Source organism: Arachis ipaensis, chromosome B04 (genome assembly GCF_000816755.2).
Source record: "Arachis ipaensis cultivar K30076 chromosome B04, Araip1.1, whole genome shotgun sequence".
Classification (NCBI taxonomy): Eukaryota; Viridiplantae; Streptophyta; class Magnoliopsida; order Fabales; family Fabaceae; genus Arachis; species Arachis ipaensis.
Window position 1 is genome coordinate 128123577 of NC_029788.2, and position 19583 is coordinate 128143159.

A 19583-nucleotide genomic window follows, 5' to 3' on the forward strand; every position below is an offset into this window, starting at 1 on the left:
TATTATGGTGGGAAAGAGAGTGTGGGTTGTGCTGCTGAAATGGTGAAGAGGAATGTTGTTGGGCTTGGAGATTTTAGGTTTTTTGATGGGTATTGTGGTTGGGATAAGGAGCAATTGAAGGATGAGATTAGGGCTGGGTATTGGACTGTGGCTGCATGCAGCCCAAGTGTGGTTGGGTTGGCGAATGTTGGAAGTATTGGGCTTTGGAATGAGGTCCTTGGACTTATGGGTAAAAGGAAGGTCAAATGAGTAACACGTGTCCCACGTGTCAAACAGATGGAAAAACTTTCAAGCAAGCGGTGTGTGATTCAACGACATTCATACAAAATGAAAAAAGCTTGTAAATTGAAATGTTGCTCCTTACTTTTGTACTTAGTTGGTTTACGAATTGAGAAATGATTTAAATCCAATGTTTAACTTCATTATTATATTAGGATTCTTTTGAAAATACAATGAATAATCATTTAAATATTTTTCCATTTAAAAGTGTAACACTTTGTTGAGGCTTCAGAGTTTTGAGATAAGTAAAAATCGCAGCACAACACATCAACTTGTCTTCCTTCCTTCCATAACCCTGAACCATAGAAGCAATGAATAAACCTCGATACGACGCCGTAATCCTAGGCGTCTCAGGATTTACAGGCAAATACGTAGTCCGTGAAGCCCTCAAGTTCCTCAACGTCCCATCCTCCCCACTCAAATCCATCGCACTTGCGGGCCGAAACCCATCTAAACTCTCCCAGGCCCTCCAATGGGCCATCGGGCCCAGCAAAGGCCCACCTCCCGATATCCCCATCCTAACCGCCGACACCTCCGACCCCTCCTCCCTCGCCGCAATCTGCTCCCAAACCTCCATCCTCCTCAACTGCGTCGGCCCCTTCCGCCTCCACGGCGACCCCGTCGTCGCTGCCTGCCGCCCCGCTGGATGTGACTACTTGGACATCTCCGGCGAGCCGGAGTTCATGGAGCGGATGGAGGCGAAGTACCACGACAGGGCTGCAGAATCGGGGGCGCTGGTGGTGTCGGCGTGCGGGTTCGATTCGGTGCCGGCGGAGCTAGGGTTGATGTTCAATTCGAGGCAGTGGGTGGCGCCGGCGGTGGTGAACAGCGTGGAGGCGTACGTGAGCTTGGAATCGGAGAAGAGGATCGTCGGGAACTTCGCCACGTACGAGTCGGCGGTTCTCGGTGTTGCGAACGCGAAGCAGTTGCAGCAGCTGAGGAGGTCAAGGCCAAGAAGAGCTAGGCCTGCGGTAAGTCCAAGCTTGCATTTCAATTCTCTTTAGCTTTTCTTGCTCTGTGTATTTTTTTATTGTCATTATAAAAAAAATATATTTAAAAAAGGTGATTCTTGCAATAGATGATAGGGTTGAAGTGAGTCAACTACTCAAATTAGCTTATGTGCTGGTTCAGACATGGTTGATTATCAGGTTGATAACTTGAGCTTGACCCAAGGATTCTAGGCTTCTAGCTCTCTGAGTTTTGTTATATTCAATTCATTAGTTTCATTAGCCGATTGATATTTCATATTTTATCCAATAAGGTACACTAATACTAGAGAAGATAATTGTAATTTCTTATAGTGGATCTAGCTAGAAATAGGTCTGTTAGGTATGACAGATTGTCTCTCTTGATAGTGAGAAAATTGCTCATATGAGTTTTGTGTATGCTTTTACAAATAAACAAGTGTTGTGTGCAATCCTTCTCTGCCACTTTTGCATAGGTTTTGTTGGTAGATTGCTGGCCCTCCTCCTTCCAAAGGATCAACTATAGAACACCAGAAGAAAGTTGGCCTTTGGGCAGTAAAGCTACCTTCAGCAGATGCAATAGTTGTCCGAAGAACTCTGTCCACTCTAACAGAAAACCCCGGTGGTCTCCAGGGCATGAACGAGAGCGCCGATGCAGTCGCAAAAAGGGAAGCCTTCTGGTCATGCGTGAAGCCAGCTCACTTTGGTGTGAAGATAGGCTCAAAATCTCTATTGGGCATACTCCGGATCATCATGGTGGGCATATTCATTGGCCTCTTAGGTAACACTGGTTTCGGAAGGTGGCTTCTCTTGACGTTTCCCTCGGTCTTCTCTCTCGGTTGGTTCCGCAAGAAGGGTCCCTCAGAAGAGGAGGTGGAAAGTGCATCATTCAAGATGTGGTTTGTTGGAAAAGGTTTCAGCAATGAGAGTAATGCTTCACAGGGAAACAGAAAACCAGACATGGAGGTAATAACAAGAGTATCTGGACCTGAGATTGGGTACGTAACCACACCAATAATTCTTGTTCAGTGTGCTCTCATAGTTCTCAGCCAAAGGAACAACCTACCAAAAGGAGGAGTTTATCCTCCAGGGATTGTGTTTGGTCCAACTGATCTTCAAGAAAAACTTGAGAAAAATGGAATGTCTTTTGATGTCATCTCAAAAAGCAGCATGTCTTCGTGACTTTTTTAGTTTCATAGTTTGCTCTTAATATGGAGAAATAAAATGTGCATAATACTGTTGTTTTACCAAGTTCTGCTTTAGATGTTTTATATTTTAGCAACTTAATACAAGACTAATTCCTGTGGCTAATTTTTGTCTGTGGGAGTGAGATGAGTTATATAGAAGTTACACAAATCAGAGAGGTTCAATTTCTGTACCTCAAATTTCTTAATCTTTTTGAAATTGACGGTCCAATTTCAGAAATTAGAGGGTTCGATTTTTTTACCCTAAGTTAAACGGTGTCACATTTGAGATTAACAATAAATGTCGGCAAAACAGTAAATGTCGGTAAACAGTAAAAGCAAACAGTACTATCAGTAAATAGTAACCAAATAGTAATCATTTGGGGTCTATAAATAGCAAAGGCCCCATTCATTCCAAGGCATCAAAAACTTGAAAGTTCAAAAGCGCTCTCTACTTCTATATCTTCTTATTTCATAAATTCTCCAAATATTTGTAATCATCTTCAAGATTGTATCAACTTTACAAGTAATAATAGTACAAGTTCATCTCTGTAAGCTTACTATCTTATTCTTTCTTTTCTTATAATTATAGTAAGCTTATAGAGATGAATTTGTACTATTATTGCTTGTAAAGTTGATACAATCTTGAAGATTATTACGTATTTGGAGAATTTATGAAGTAAGAAGATATAGAGTAGAGAGAGCTTTTGAGCTTTCAAGTTTTTGATGCCTTGGAATGAATGAGGCATTTGGTATTTATAGACTCCAAATGATTACTATTTGGTTACTATTTGCCGACAGTACTGTTTGCCGACATTTACTGTTTGCTTTTACTATTTGCCGACATTTACTGGTTTTTTTTTTTTTTACAGAAATTTTCTTTTTAACTGGACTTTTTACCTTGAGCTCATATACTTGTTCTTATTGTTATTACATTTCAAAAGGGTCTTGAGAATCTTGAAACTAATGATTTTTAAGATAAAAAATCCAATTAAAAAAAAAACGATTTTTGTAAAAAAAGAGAGGCAAACAGTAAATGTCGACAAAACAGTAAATATTGGCAAACATTAAAAACAAACAGTATTGTCGACAAATAATAATTAAATAGTAATTATTTGGGGTCTATAAATATTAAATACCAAAGGCCTCATTCATTTCAAGACATCAAAAATTTGATAGCTCAAAATCTCTCTCTACTTCTATATCTTCTTACTTCATAAATTCTCTAAATATTTATAATCATCTTCAAGATTGTATCAACTTTACAAGCAATAATAGTATACGTTCATCTCTATAAGCTTACTATCTTTTATATATATATTATTGTTATTAGATGTGTTTATTCAACTCTATTATTAGTTTATTGAAGAGTACACAATTAGAGTGTATATACATCTTATAAAGTAACGCTGGTTGACACAAAAAGGAAAGAAATGAACCAAAATATCCATCACCATGTTAATATTGAGTCATCAACACCCGTATATATCATATCACAGTGCTCTTGAACGAGGTGCAATTTTCAATCCTGAATAATGCTTTTATAAATCAGAGTATTGCTATTTAAGCTCTAAATGCAAAACAAGTTTTTCATCCAAAAAATGTTTTTCTATTTAATTTATTAACTATTTAGATGAAAGTTTCATTATTTCTTTAAGGGAAAAACGGAAAAAAAAAAAGAAGATAAAAAATAAAAAAATGGGGGGAAAAATGGTATTAAAGGGTCACACTAAAAGCTGTAGTATTCAGTATTTACAATGGTAACATGTGGAGATAAATATTTAGAGCTTGGTACTTCTTTCTTGGCTGGTTTTTATGATTTTCCATTTCATCTTATTGCTCTCAGAATTCCCCCACTTTTATCACTATTAACCCGTGTAGTTTTAGTATTCTTTGACTTATCACCACGATCAAGTGCTTCATTCTCAAAAAGCTTATTAAGCTTTGGATCTTGCAAACATCCTTTTGAAATCATCTCCTCATAGAAATCCCTGGCCTTGATGAACCACCTACACTTTACAAGCCCCTCTACCATTGTTCTGTAATGCATACAATTTGGCACCACACCATATGCCACCATTTCCATCCATATTTTCAGCGCATTTACCGGTTGCTTCAGCTTGAAGAACTTTGCCAGAATTAAAAGAAAGGAATCCTCATTTGGACTCAATCCAGAACCTTTCATCCTGCTCAGAAATTCTAATGTTCCTTGATAATCCGTTCCCTCAAAAAATGCATGGTAGGTCTCAATGGTTGGACTGACATTCTCTTTCACCATTTCGTTTAATATAATTCTTGCCTCTGCTAACTTTCCAGCTTCACAAAGAGGTTGTATCATGGAATTAAAGGTGGCAGAGTTTGGCTGCAAACCTTCTTCTTTCAACTTATCTACAAACTTTACAGCTTCCTTCAAGCAATTTTCGCAAGTTAAAACATATACCAATGAATTGTAAACCATTATCCCAGGAATCCACTCCCTCTTCTTCATCTGATCATAGAGCCTAAGAGAGTCAAAAAGATTCCCAGTTTTTGAAAAGCAGGAAATCATGTGGCTATATGAAACACCATCTGGAGTAATGCAGTAGTTTGACATTTCTCTCCAAACTCTTTTTGCTTCAAAAACATCACATGTTATGTTACACCATCCATTAAGAATAATGTTAAAGCTCTCGGTTTCAAGTGGGAAGAGTTTCTTATTTACAAGCATAAACTCTTCAGCCTCTTCAACATTCCCATGTCTGCAAAGAGCATTCAAGAGAGAATGGAATGCTTCCTGATCAGGAGTCAATCTGAATTTCTCCATAAAGTTGAATGTTTGAATGGCCTTGGCTGAATTATTAGCAGCAGCATATCTGATTGGAAATAAAACAACCCAAAATTGAAAAAAGCCTCAGCTACAAGCTAATCAAATCATTAAGAAGATGAACTAACATTACATCTATACCTGTCAATCATAATAAGCATAGCAAGCCGTGTGGAGAGAGAAGAGCGTTGCATATCTCGAATGATGCACCAAGCAGTGGAGAATTTTGAATGAGTTCCCAGAACCCATATCATCAAGGTGCAAACTTTCTCATCAAAGCAATGAAATTTGCCGCCCCAATTGAAGGCAACAAGTGCAGGCTTCCATTGTTCCCTCAACGCCCAAATTGCACAGCATATCAAATCCTTACTTGCTTCGAAACCTGAGTGGTCGAGATGGGTGGCTGCCTCTGCTTGCGACGAAAAGGTGGCGACCTTTTTGAGCAACTCGAGGAATTGAGGCGGAGGCGGATGTTGTGGGCCATCGAAGTGGAAGCTGAATGGCACGGGAGGTGGAGGAAGAGGAGGAGCGGGGCATTGAGAGTGAGAGAGGGAGGGCGATGAAAGTGTTTGATGAAATGCCTGAGAGAGTAACACGTTATTTGCCATTCGCTTTAATTGGGAAGCTTTTAGACGCAGAGCCATATTGCGGCTCCGAGTTGGTCAAGAGTTTTTTTAAAACTTTTGAGTGGTCAGGCTTCAATTTTTTTTAATAGTGATCATGATAAATCTGACTGTTTCACAAAATTCATCTAAATATACCAAATTTTGATGTAAAATAATGAGAGAAGAAAAGTTGATATAAAATTATAGACAAATGGAGAATTCTATTATTGATATTCTTTTATATGTGTATTTAATTATATTTAAGATTTTATATGGTTATATAACATTTGTAATATCACTCAGATCAATACATATTAACGCTTTCATTTGATAGAGTTTTGTGTTTGCTAGTAATGACTATTTATAAGACTTTTAAGGTTGTGTATATTGAAAATTTAAGCATGGTTTGGTGATGACTCGAACATGATTTTCAATAACGAAAAGTTTCAGTAATCAACAATTTTAATCAAACTTAGTCATTATTCAGTCAGTAAGTATTATTTCTTCTCAAATGTCTCAAGCAAGTATGATAATTTTTTTTTTCGGTGAAAAGTATGGTAAAATTTTACCTCTGTTATTTATTTTTTTTCAAATGCTGGTTGTTTATTGGCCCAAAATTTGAAAAAGTGCCACTCCTAATATTGTTGTTCCAATAATTGGTGAATCTAGTTATTTATAACACTTTGTGAATGTTTGTCAGGGATATATCTTTTTTCAAAATTTTACAAGAAAAAAAAATCTTATTAAGTAAAAAAATTATACAATCCATTTCTCAAATATAAAAAATTATCTATTTTCATATAAGTAAATTTTTTTAATAAAATAATTAATTTTAAAATTCATCATATTTTTGTTTTCCTTCTTATTCTTTCTTTTGGGCCCTTGGACCTCTACATTTACTAAAAACGGTATATTTTAAAGGCTTAAAATATTAGGCCCAAATTAAAATATTTAAAAGGTGGTATAGTAGTTAATTTATTAATTCGTTTGCCTGTCACCGTGAGTAAATATTTTTTAAATTTATTAGTTAACCATCAATTTTCAATTGATACGGATTAGTCATTTGTGCTGTCGAACCGAGAATAAAAAATATAAGAAAAAAAAAATCCAAAAATGCTTTATCCTCACTGTAACCGAAGACTAGAACTGGAGTCTGGAACTGAGCAGCATCTCTGCAGAAACATAAACACAAACACGTTGTGTGCAGCCAAAAATCAAAACGCAAATGAGTGTTTGCAACTGCAAAACCCTTCTTCTGTGTTCCTCTCTCTCTTCCTTCAAATCCCAACACACCACTCTTTCTCTCTCTTCTTCCCTCACCCGAAGATGCTTCGCTTCACTCCAAACCGCTCCTTCCATTGCAGACGACACTGTCAAACAACTCCTAACCAACCACGATGGTGTCTCCAGGCTCATGAAGATGGAGCGCAAGCCACTCCTCTTCCAACCCCAACCTCACGCTCGCTGGTTCCCTTACCACGATAGGTACCTACAAATGCAACTAATAACAAGAGTTTGTTATTCAATTTGTTAGTTACAGTTAGTTATGCTGTAGTAGTGTAGTTAGTTAGAATCTGTTACGTGAATGAATAACAAGTTGTTTAGTGGATTAGTTACAAGTTATAAACAGATTTACCATTGATGCTATGCTGCCAGCAGTAGATTAGATTTGTTGTGCTCTCTATATATGAAGAATGAAGAAATTACAAGATACAATACCGTTTTGGTATAACACAAAATGTAGTAAAATAATTAACATATAACATAGAATACTGATCTCAGATCTTATATAAGTTATTGCAAAAGCTGTAGAATGTAGTCATATGGTTGATTAATATAGAAATTTTGCTTATCGAGCTATTAAGATTCCGGAGAATTAGTGGACCATAATAATATAATTAGAAGTATCTAGCATCAGACTTATTTGCGACTAGTTTGAAGTATTTGTGCATCGTAGTTCTCTAGGATGGTTATGGAGTAGGAAGTTTCATTTACTTCCATTTGGCTAGTAATGCTTTGAGTCTGTTAACAGGTTCAGCTGTGAAAATGGTTATGTGATAAGCAGTGGTGAGATCATTGATGCTGTTAGTCCGGTGATGTCGGAAGAGAGGAGGGAGAGGTTCAAGAATGTGGTTCAGAACAGGAGCTACTCAGTTTGTTTGGTGGTGGAAGGGCTCTGCGACTTTGGGAATGTTTCCGCCGCATTTCGGTCTGCGGATGCACTTGGGGTGCAGTCTGTTCATGTGGTGTCTTGTGATGCCAACAAAAGGTGTTTGAGACTTATAAGAATGTGTTGAGGTGAAAAGGAAGAAAATGAGCTTGGTTTTTGTTTCTTGAATTTCACTATCATGCCTTGTTTTGAATTCATGCTGGTTTGAATTTTTTCATGATGGTTTTGTTATCCAAAAGAAAAAAAAAGAAAAGAGCTCAGATCATTCCGTCCCTTTTACTTGATTTTAGTTATTGAGACTGTTGATATGAAATGAACTTGAACTTGTTTTTGTTATTTCATATAGTGGCATTGCCCTACTTTTGTTATTTGTGCAGTGACAGGTATATGAAAAGGAGAAAAAAATTTTCACTGGTTTCAGCCAGTTCTACATTGAACTTACAAAACAGTTTGAGATAAAGACAGACCATGAATCATTATAGTTGAAGTCTCAATTTGAAATATCTTGCCTGCTTAAGCCTTTACACTTGTTTCAGGTATAGAGATAATCGTCATGTGAGCATGGGTGCAGAAAAGTGGTTGGACATTGAATTGTGGGACTCTACGACGGAGTGCTTTAAGATGTTAAAATCACGTGGTTATCGAATCGCCACAACCCATTTAGGAATGGATACGGTATTTCTCAACTCTTCCTTTTCTGTTATAGTGCTATTTCATACTAGAGAAAGTGTGTACAACCAATACTTGTATATTTTTTTCACTTGCATTTTGTAAGTGCTATTTTTGGGGGGACTTTACACTATCATTTGGGTCTTATTACTTTACATTCTGAACCAACATTGTTCAGGATCTTCAGATGATTCACTGACATTTCTTGCTATATGTAGGTTTCTATATATGACATGGACTGGTCCTGCCCAACTGCAATTGTAGTTGGAAATGAGAATAGGTAATTTCCTTCCTTTTTATCTCGTTTTTTTAACTGACAGATGCCTTGATAATGGAGTTGGTTGTGTTCAATTTGATGCTCAGCGCTTATATAGATATGCCATTGAACAAAAAAACTCCATAGTATTCTCTGAATGATGGAAAATCAACAAAAGATGCAACCATGAGTTTAATGTAGCTGTCATTTGTTCTAGATTACTGAGTAATTAGGGAATCTCTGCTAATGTTTACACTTGTTCTAGATTACTAACTGAGTAATTAGGGAATCTCTGCTAATGTCCACACTGATTTTAAGTGTTAAATAGTTGTTTTCTTCCTTGTGGCCACATTTTGTGCATGCTCAACATTAGCTATGTTCTTATCATTATAGGGGCATTAGCGAGGAGGCTTTGGAGTTGTCGGATTTGCATTGCAGTATTCCGATGAATGGAATGGTAGACTCTTTCAATGTTTCGGTTGCTGCCGGAATCCTCATGCACCATGCCGTGTGTGATAGAATATCACGAATGGTATGATTTTAGTTATGTACTTTATGTGGCACAAAACAATGAACTAATTGATCTGACATGTGTTATCTTTCTATCTACCTAGATATTTAGTAAACCGTTATGATTGATCTTATATCCTTTCCTCCCTTTATCTATAGAACAAAGATCAGCAATAATTTTACCAATTGAATTGGAAACTGTTGTATACGGGAAAAAAAAAAATGGAAACTGTTGTTTGGTGTCTGCTCTTCAATTTTGATAATTAAACTTGCAATCTTAGATAATTTGATTCAAATTTATCATAGAATTGTTACTCACATGACAGTAACTGAAGGATGGTTTTGGTAAATCATCTGTGATTGTGCATCATTAAGATTTGTTATGGTTTGCCAGATCACGGTTGAGTGCGTGTAGCACATATCTAAATCCTTCATGATACTCGCAGGGCCATCATGGTGATCTGACAGAAGAAGAAAGACAAATTCTACTTGCAGAGTTTTCACTGCGCCATAGCAACAGTGCAATAAGCATCGTTCAAGATTATGCAAAGCGCAAGGTGGCAACATCGACCTAAAAGAAAAGGCAAAATTCTTCTGATTTTCATGTTTTCCCACCGAGACAGGCACATCCATGAAGCTAAACTGGTCCCTTCCTGAATATGACTGATTCCCACAAACTAGAGTAACAACAGCAAGAAATTGCATTAGCTGATGAAGCATGATGCACAAGGCTGATTGAATAACATTTTAACAACATGGATCGTCATCAAGGCTTCTGTCTGTACTATAAAATCTGTGCTCAATGATGTGCTTAGGAATGAAATTATTGAATGAAACGTGCAAATGCAACTAATTGTAATATCTTCAGTTTTGGGGCATTATTACTGAGTCTAAAATACAAACTTTGACAGTTAATTCATTTCCTCAACTAAATTGTTGTCTTTTGTAAGAAAAATCATCCAATTAGTCCACGATTACAGCATTTACTCGTTGAGTGTTTGGTAAATATTGTAATAAGAATCTTTTTAACTTATCTGAAGTTATATCTAAACTGTACTGCTTTAAAATATGGAATATATATGTTTTTAGGATTTAACTAATATCCTAAAGAAACTAGTTGAAGTGTGGAATGTAAAAATTTTGTATTGGAAGGTTAAAATTTTCAAAATGTTTATTGTAGAAATATTAAAAGTTAGATAAACATTCTAAAATAGATAATCTTAATTAGTGTTTGAGAAGTGATAGAAAGAGAAGCAATCAGATAAAAAGAAAACTTCGATGATTACTAAATACTTTAATCTCTTTAAGATAATGAAATAGCTTAATTTATTCCATTAGTGAAAGGTAGGGAAAAAATATTCATTAGAGTAAAAAATATGGAATTCTGACCCGTTTAACTGAGTCGGGTTTAACCCGAAATCTACTTACTACACACATAACACACCACAAGTACACATGATGATACATACACACACATACATACATACATACATACATACATGTTACGAGACATACATACATACATCATCATCACCTTAGCTTCCCTGAGACAGACACTCACCACCTTAAGGCGTTAGTCTTTGGGGGAAAAGAAAATGGCAGCCAGCACTACTTTCTCTCTCTGTTTTGCTGCTGCGTCTTCTTCTTCTTCTTCTTGTAATCATAATTCTAATCCTTTAACGCCATTGAATCAGAGGCCAAGGCCTTTGGGAATAGCGAATCGCTTCGTTTCGTCTTCGGTGGCTGCGCCTTTGTCTTCTCTGTGCTTCGGTGCTTCTGCTTCTGTATTCAGCTCCAAAGCAAGGATTTTCACGGCGTTAGCAGCGGTCGTCGATGAAGAGACGGCGGTTGCGGAACGGGAGCGTGGTTTGGCGGAAAATGATGGCGGTTCCGACGAGGAAGAGCAGTGGAAGATGCCGAGAGCGACGGAGGTTTACGTCTGCAACCTTCCAAGGAGCTGTGACACCGAACAGCTACGTCAGATGTTCGAGCCTCACGGAACTATTCTATCCGCTGAGGTACCTTCATTGCTCAATTATTATTCATGTATTGTTTAATTTTCTTGTTCAACATTCTTTAATCCTAATTGAACTTTACTGTGCTGTCATGGAAGCGAAACCCTTTGATGATTGTTTCTCTGATTTATGCACAAGCTTTCTCACTATCAAGTTAACTAGTAAAATATCTGGAAATGTTGTCCTGAAAGCCCAAAACTTTTATTTTACTATATATTTGTGTGTGTGTTTGAAGAATTTCATAGCTTCTTCACTTTACTTGTTTCCAATCCATCATGAAATTAGCTACGTCCCTGTATACAAGTTGTATGTAAAGCTTTGATTATGCTGCACAGAGCCACAGATATAAATACGAGTATTGAATACCATAAAATATGATACGTGAATGAGTATAAAGCAATGTAGATTAAGTATAAGGTCACTTTCTCATATATAAAGCTATTGTTTAAACTTCTACAAAACATTTATAAGCAGCAGTATTTGATATCTATATGTGAGCAAAATTGAAGTATTTGTGCATAATAGGTTTTTATCATTCATTGTATGTCCAAAAGTGGCACTATGCCTTGTTCTCTTAGTTAATCAGTCTGCTGCAGGTTTGCCGGAATGCTGATACTGGTGAGAGTAGAGGATGTGCTTATGTGACATTGTCATCTGTTGCCTCAGCAAGAAATGCAGTCACTGCCTTGGATGGATCGGTTAGTTTGAAACTGCCTTCCACACTCTATTTCATTTTCATCATTGTGCCATGCCTATAACATCTGAAGTCTTGTTTCTCATTCATTTTGTGCTACTCAAGGATGTTGGTGGACGGGAGATGCGGGTTAGATTCTCAGTTGAGATGAATCCCCAGAGGAGGAACCTTGAGACTGCGAATGCTTCACCAAAGAGAGTTGTATACTATGAAGCTCCTCATAAGTTGTATGTTGGGAATCTTGCTAGGGCAGTTAGACCTGAAGAGTTGAGACATCTTTTTAGCAAATTCGGCAATGTGGCTAGTGTAAGATTGTTGAAAGATCAGAAACAAGGGCGAACCCGAGTTTATGCGTTTCTCTCTTTCCTATCGGAGAAAGAACGTGATGCTGCATTGACCCTGAATGGAGCGGTAGGATATAGTTCTATCAACTTCTCAATGTTTTGTTTCCGATTTCACTTATTTGTATTGCCTATCATGTATGGTGTTTCTTGCAGGAACTTTGTGGTCGGACGTTGGTGGTTAGAGTGGGTATAGACAAGGGTGAAGCTTAACAGGAGGATCAGAATCTGCATAGAGATGGTTGCAATTTATCTGTTTATCGGTAACTATAATTACTTTTCTGTTTTCTTTGCACAATGTATTGAATCATTTTCCCCCTCTATCACTATTGCATATAAAGTTTATGAATGGGTGATGTATTGAGAAAAGTTTTATGGCATGAGGTAACAGAACATCCCATTTAGATGTATGCTCTTTGCAAAATCCTCAAGTTTACTAATACTCCTTAGATGTTGAACACAAGAAGATTGGATTTTATGCTAAAATTTGGTTTGATGATTACTTGAACAAATCAAGAAAAAAAATAGCACACACCCCCTTGGTCTATATATTAGTTTAAGCCGATACATGTTGATGGGATGACTTTAAAGCAGCTTTTTCTTTTTTAATTTTGTTTGGGATTTCCTTCCTTTACTGCTTGATTTGTGTTTCCCAATCTGAATAAAGTTTTTTGTCTCCCTTCTTTTTTTCCCTTCTACAATGTGTAATAACTATATTATCTCTATCTGAAATAATGAATCGTGCAGAGTACTACCCAAAATAAATGAATAAAAATTGAATAGTGCAGAGTAATAATGATTTACGTACTTTAGAAACATCTAAAAACTTTTCATCTCACACTTGCTAAACACAATTGTATTAACTAAAAAAGACACAACAGTAACTTGAAAGTATAAACGTAAAGGAAATTGAGTTCATACTCTTATTAACTATAAGCTCTAGTTTCTAGATTTTAGACAACAAACAGTACTCTTCATCCATCCAACTATGCCTGCACTAACACCAATGCATGGTAGGAATTCCTGTTTCTTGATTTTGACTCAAAACACCATCTTCAAGCACATAAATATGTCTTGGCTGAAAGCACTTCCCAATGCTAGCCCAGCAACAAGTCCACCACCATAGCCAATCAAAATTATTTTCCAGTTGAAGAAAGGTTCTGATTTGGAGTCTTGATCACCATCAAATGTAAGTGGTGGAGGCTTAGCATGATCACATTTTTTAGACACCTGCATCCCACGAAGGCCTCGGTTTCCCATGAACGAATTGTTTTCAAATATGTTGAATCGCTTACTTTCTGGTATTGGACCTGAGAGATTGTTGAAGGACACGTTAAAGAACTCCAGAAATTTGAGTCCTATTAACTGTTGAGGAATTTGTCCTGAGAGGCGATTGCGAGAAAGATCCAATGCTTCAAGATTAGAAAGCTTTCCAAAGGATGATGGAATATTGCCAGAAAGCATGTTATTTGACAAGTTGAGCAAAACAAGACGCGTCAAATCCCCCATGACATTTGGAATTTCTCCAAAGAGTTTGTTGCTTGAAAGATCAATGGCTATCATAAAATAGAAGTCCTGTTGAAGCTCCTGATAATCCATAACAACCCCTTTGCTAGACATTGTGAATGAATAGGAAATGTCTCTAAAGTCTAAACCAATACTGATTTGGAAATTGAATAGTGCTGTCCTCATATTGTAGTTGACTTATGTTGGAAGCTGTCACGGATTCCAATTCCTAATCATTTCTGGAGCCAAATTTCTAGAGAATTCATTGTGAGAAAGATCAATGATATGAAGCTTGAGAAATGTGCATCTTGTTGGGCACATTATAGCTCCATGAAATTCATTAGATCGTAAAGCAATAACTTTCAACTCTGGAAGAGTGCTCAGCCAATAAGGAAAGGAATCATTGATTTGGTTATGGCTCACATCAAGAAATTCTAGCCTTTTACAATTGACCAAAGCTCTTGGTAGCTTACCTTTCAAGGTATTATTGCTGAAATCAATCATCTTCAGGTTACTCCCAGCCATATATGTTTGAGGAATGGGGCCAACCAATTTGTTTCCTTGGAGCATCCAAGCTTGAAGAGATTGGCTAATGCTTCCCAAGCATGAAGGTCTCACACCACTTAAGTTATTATAGGAAAAATCAAGAATCACAAGTGATTTCAAATTGCAAATCAATGGGGATATTCTTCCTGTCAATGAATTGCCATAAGCAAACAAACTCTGGAGATTTCTTTTTCTCCACATCCCACAGGGTATTGACTTTATATCATTGTTTCCCACATCAATACTTCCCAACGGATCCAGTTCTTGAATAAAAGGGGGAAACTCCACCAAATTGCATGACGCCAAGGATAAAGCTTCTAATGGAGGGAGAGTTACATTTTTAAAATCTTTTCCAGGGAACAGAGTGAGTTTGTTGTATGACAACCCAAGAAAGAAAGCATTTTGAGCTTCAAAAACATATCAAGGTCCAACCGTCCTTCCAACTCATTGTTGTCTAAAGAAAGAAAAGCAAGATTCTCTAGTGTAAAAAGAGAGTGCGGAATTTCACATCTAAGGTTGTTTTGTTGAAGATTCAGAAAATGTAAACTAGTTAGGTTCACTATCCAAGATGGAATTTCCCCACTTAAATTGCATGAAAACAAATCTAACTCCTCAAGTGGAGGAATGTTTTGTGAGCATATCAGGTATAGAAGATGAAATAGTCACAAAACTAAGACGGAGGACTTCAAGACTAGTTGCATTTTGAATCAAGCTTCTTAGAGTGGATATCTTGAGTTGCAACTTGTTGATTGGATTTGGAAGAATATACTCAAAATAACTACGCAAATCAAGAATCAACAGGTTGCGCAAATGCGAAATTTGAGGTGGGACTTCACCAAAGAATTGGCTGCTGCTAAGATCAATGCCAATCACATTACCTTTTCAGCTCATCGCATGGACGCCATGCCACGAGCAGCAATCTGTGTTGGAATCCAAGAAGTTGTTTTGGGATGACTCAGAGGATCCTAAGAAGCATACTCAGTAATCACAAAGCTTTGCTTAAATTGCAACAAGGTACGGCTTTCATCTTCGTGATATGCATGATGATGAAGGGAAGCTGAACCATTTGCAATAATCTATAAAGCACAGACACTTTGTTGCCGTATCCACATATTGGACACATTTCGGATATGACACTTGTCTGACACGTGTATCTGCTGTGTTTAACTATGTCTTACTAAAAAACACAAGATTCTACTCCGGACACGTTTGGACACACCTAAATACCATCGTGTGTTCAGTTCTTAACATATATTTTTGAAATAAAATTAGAAGTAGCGTATATTATTATTTATTAAAACAAAAAATATTTTAAATACTTTATATCATTAAAATAAGATATTAAAAATAATTAAAAAATAATTTATGTTTTAATATCAATAAAATAACAAAATATCATTACAATTCATCTATAAAATATTTTATATTTTATATATATATGTTTATCTCTATATCTTATAAAATTTTAAAATTTATGTGTCAACATGTCCCGTATCGTGTCATGTCTCGTGTCTATGTCAATATCCGTGCATCATAGTCAATAAGACCATCTCCAGTAGGGAACTCATTTCAGTCCCTATTTATAGCCCACCTGTCATAAAAAGTGATTCCACATCAGATTTTGTGTTATTACCAATAAATAGGAACTCAAAGAATCTCTCTCTTCTCCATTAGAAGGAACTAACTTTAATCCCTATTGTGGTCCCACTTAATTAATTAATTAAAGTAATTAAAATTAATATAATTATTATTTTTTTATAATAATATTATTTAAATTTATAAATTCAAAATAATTCAATATTATATAATATATTTTTTATTTTTTTTATTAACTTACCACATGGCATGATTTTATTGGTTGTTGCAAGTCCCTGTTTAGAGGGACTTTCAACTTTGATCCCCGTGAAGAACCCTCTTTTCCTTTTCACTCCAATAGTAATTGAGTTCCCATATGTTAGAAGATGAACTCTATTTCTTAGCATTGGAGTTGCTCTAATAGTAATGACAAGAGCGAATAAAGAAGAGGAAGAAATTGCATTGACAAAACAAGAGACAACAAGAGCAACCCCATTTTTATATATTTGTTTAAAGGTTTTTCATGGAATGTATGACACACACGAACGGTTTTTATACTAAAGGACTCGAAGGTGATGACTTAGATATATAAGAAGAAAATGATTACATCTGATCACCATTTTATTTGATTGTATACTCACAAAAAGTAGGCGAGGGCAGGAAATTCGACAAAGACATTCAAACCAAAGATATTAACTTGTCAAGTGTGGCCCAAATGCTTCCACTAACTCAACGTACTCTATACTCATATGACTTGAACTATTGACTTAACAAGTCAACTTATCATGATCATCACACTATTGAATTATTTATTCTTAATTTTTTTAAAAATATTTATTATGAATAAAAAATTAATAATACTATGTGAAGATAAGAATTTCGCTGGCATACAACTCCAACTTCAAATTCGAGTGGCTTAATTTAATTGCTTAAATTAAAGAAATCCACTGATGGAATAAAATTTTAAAACAGGAAAAGGATGTGATTTTAAAATAAAACAAGAACAACCCCATTTTTATACATTTGTTTAAAGGTTTTTCATGGAAAGTATGCCACACACCAAACCGTTTTATACTAAAGGACTCGAAGGCGATAACTTAGCTATATAAGAAGAAATTAAGAGAATAAGTCTTTTTTGTTACACATCTGATCACCATTTTATTTGTATGTATTATGTAGATCTACCATGTTACTGTAGGAAATTAGCTGTTAGAATTAACTTGTATCATGGTAACTCTAGGAAAAATTTTATTAGAATTTGCTATTACGTTGAAATATTTATATGATTTTATAGTATATTTATTATTTTTAATTTTAATATTTAAAAATAAACAAAAATAATAGAATGAATGATTATAAATATTTTTAAAATATCATTTATATTTATGCTCTAAAATATATAAATATTGTTTTTTCGTGCATTTTGGGCAAGAAAAATTGGTTTCCTTATCCCTTATATTGGTGTTGTGCGAATATTTCAGCATATAAATGAGAGAATTTTGTAGTTGAAGTTGACACTATTTGTTCATTTTGGACAAAAACTAATGACATTATCTCCACTAACTTTGTGTCAATTTTCTCCTGTACATGGTCAATTTTTATGGTGCTGGTGCACTTAATTAAATTTGGATTGGAAGTTCAAGTCCATAAGCTCAAGTCTTCTCTAATTCCATAGTCAACACGAATTCATGTTCATATAAGTTCTATCCACAATTTGGAGAAAAAATTTATGCTTGTAATTCTGATAGCTTAGTGCTGACAGCATAATATTTTAAAGGTTGTTGTTAATAAAGGTTGTTGTTAATTAAGTGCCTTAAAAATACTACGTAAAGATATTACAGAAAAATAAAGAAAATATAAAACAAATATTAATTTTTTCAATTTTGTTGATACATTCAATGCATTAAAAATTAAATATTTTTTTATTTATTCCCTTTAAACAACATTCTTATTCTTTAATCAAATCCTATTTAAAGTATCTTTCTCTCGATAAATTCGTCTTTAACAGTTATTTATATGGCTTCATAGTAAATTGGACTCATAATACTAATCTTATTGATGGGCATCCAATTCAACCCAATTTTTTTGGATAGGATTGATAACCTGACCTTAAGGATCTAGTTAAGAACACTAGAATAGAACGGATTGAGCTGCGAGTAGGGTCGGATGTGAGTTTAGACCTAATCCTATTCAACCAATTTGTACTTCTAATATAGTATAGTATTTATTAAAAATTATTATACATGTATAATGAAGTTGATAGAGATCAAATTTAACTATTAAATATTGGGTGTGATTGAAAATAATTAATTTATTGCATATAAGATTGGATAAAGTTGAATGTAGAACTTTAAGATATGAATAGAGTTAGCGTTAAGGATTCTTAATTTACAAATAAGATAAGGTTAAATTTTAAAAAAAATTAAGGGGCCTGCTACACATACAAGTAAAAAGGCCGTACAAGTTTTACAAGTTATCAGCCCAAACTTCATTAACACGCGCATTAACTCATTTTGAATGGAGCGTAACTACACGCGCCCCACTCAAACGGTTCCTCTTCGTCTTCTTCTTCTTCTTCTTCTCTTCTTCTTCTTCTTCTTCGTCTTCGTCTTCCTCTTCCTCTTCCTCTTCCTCTTCCTCTTCGTTTTTTTTTCGATTTTCATGGTTTCTAAAATTCTTTTTCTTCTTCTTGCTGCACGTTCTTCTTCCTCTTACTCTTCTTCTTCTCCTTTTCTTTCGTTTCTGCACGTTCTTCTTCCTCGTTTTCCTCTTTTTCTTCTTCTTCATTTACGTCTTTTCTCTCTGTTTTCTCTTTTTTTTCGATTTTTCATGGTAAAATCGTTTTTGAAGAAGAAGAAGCAGCAGAAGATGAGGAGGAGAAAGAGAAAGAGTTCTGAATTATGCATAAGATGTACTTCAACGAATTTTGGGTGTATTTTCTTAAATCCTTTGGGTGTATTCCTATAATCGTTTGGGTGAATTCTTGTAACCGTTTGGGTGTATTTTCTGTAATCCTTTGGGTGTATTTCTGTAATCATTTGGGTGTATTTGAGTGATATCTGACTGATATTTATGGGTGTATTTTTCATTTCAGAAAAAATGGCAGGCAGAAACCAAGCTGAAAAAAATGTAAGAACAAATATATGTCTTCGACCAAATCAGTTTTTCATAATAGAAATATATCTAACTCTAATTTTGCTTTGTTTACAGCAAATCAAAGACCTAAAGTGTGCAACCCATCTGTTGAGTGAGAAATTCAGAAATATGAGCGAGGAGAAGTGATGCAATAAGACTGTCCAGGCCATCCTCATTGTTATTGAGTCCATTTTGTCAGATAGATTCTAATGATATTGTCACTGATTAATGTAACTGTTATATACTCTTGTAAGAAATTGAACACATGGTGTAAATATATTTGATCCAATTATAAGTAAATTTTTTTCCATAATTAAACTCTCTCTGGTG

The 19583-nt window shown here is 35.4% G+C and overlaps 5 protein-coding genes, 1 long non-coding RNA gene and 1 pseudogene across 6 annotated transcripts in view; 5 read left to right on the plus strand and 2 right to left on the minus strand.

Moving 5' to 3' along the window:
• LOC110262358 (UPF0301 protein SAV_5129-like) overlaps nucleotides 1-249 on the plus strand; it is a 1432-nt gene extending 1183 nt beyond the window's left edge. The window contains exon 3 of the mRNA XM_021122639.1: nucleotides 19-249. Within this exon, the coding sequence (XP_020978298.1) occupies nucleotides 19-249 (231 nt within the window). The remainder of the gene's footprint in view (nucleotides 1-18) is intronic.
• LOC107635361 (probable mitochondrial saccharopine dehydrogenase-like oxidoreductase At5g39410) overlaps nucleotides 1-2561 on the plus strand; it is a gene marked incomplete in the record, with an annotated part of 3852 nt that extends 1291 nt beyond the window's left edge. The window contains 2 exon segments of the mRNA XM_016338830.2: nucleotides 1-1250; nucleotides 1734-2561. Of these exon segments, the coding sequence (XP_016194316.2) occupies nucleotides 591-1250; nucleotides 1734-2426 (1353 nt within the window).
• On the minus strand, nucleotides 4120-5981 carry LOC107638145 (pentatricopeptide repeat-containing protein At1g80880, mitochondrial). Its single transcript, XM_016341314.2, has 2 exons — nucleotides 5373-5981; nucleotides 4120-5280 (listed from the first exon to the last, which is right to left on the minus strand). Exons 1-2 carry the CDS (start codon nucleotides 5873-5875, stop codon nucleotides 4257-4259), a joined length of 1527 nt encoding a protein of 508 aa, XP_016196800.1. The 5' UTR covers nucleotides 5876-5981; the 3' UTR covers nucleotides 4120-4256.
• Nucleotides 6908-10390, plus strand: LOC107635362 (tRNA (guanosine(18)-2'-O)-methyltransferase). The gene is made up of 6 exons (XM_016338831.2): nucleotides 6908-7321; nucleotides 7869-8105; nucleotides 8543-8681; nucleotides 8894-8955; nucleotides 9325-9463; nucleotides 9888-10390. The coding sequence occupies exons 1-6, from the start codon at nucleotides 7062-7064 to the stop codon at nucleotides 10014-10016; spliced, it is 966 nt and encodes a 321-aa protein (XP_016194317.1). The 5' UTR covers nucleotides 6908-7061; the 3' UTR covers nucleotides 10017-10390.
• Nucleotides 10966-12909, plus strand: LOC107635363 (30S ribosomal protein 2, chloroplastic). Its single transcript, XM_016338832.2, has 4 exons — nucleotides 10966-11459; nucleotides 12053-12154; nucleotides 12256-12561; nucleotides 12648-12909. The coding sequence occupies exons 1-4, from the start codon at nucleotides 11037-11039 to the stop codon at nucleotides 12702-12704; spliced, it is 888 nt and encodes a 295-aa protein (XP_016194318.1). The 5' UTR covers nucleotides 10966-11036; the 3' UTR covers nucleotides 12705-12909.
• On the minus strand, nucleotides 13260-15051 carry LOC107637306 (annotated as a pseudogene).
• LOC110271339 lies at nucleotides 19212-19575 on the plus strand. The gene is made up of 2 exons (XR_002361983.1): nucleotides 19212-19247; nucleotides 19329-19575. It is a non-coding gene; the product is annotated as an uncharacterized LOC110271339 (long non-coding RNA).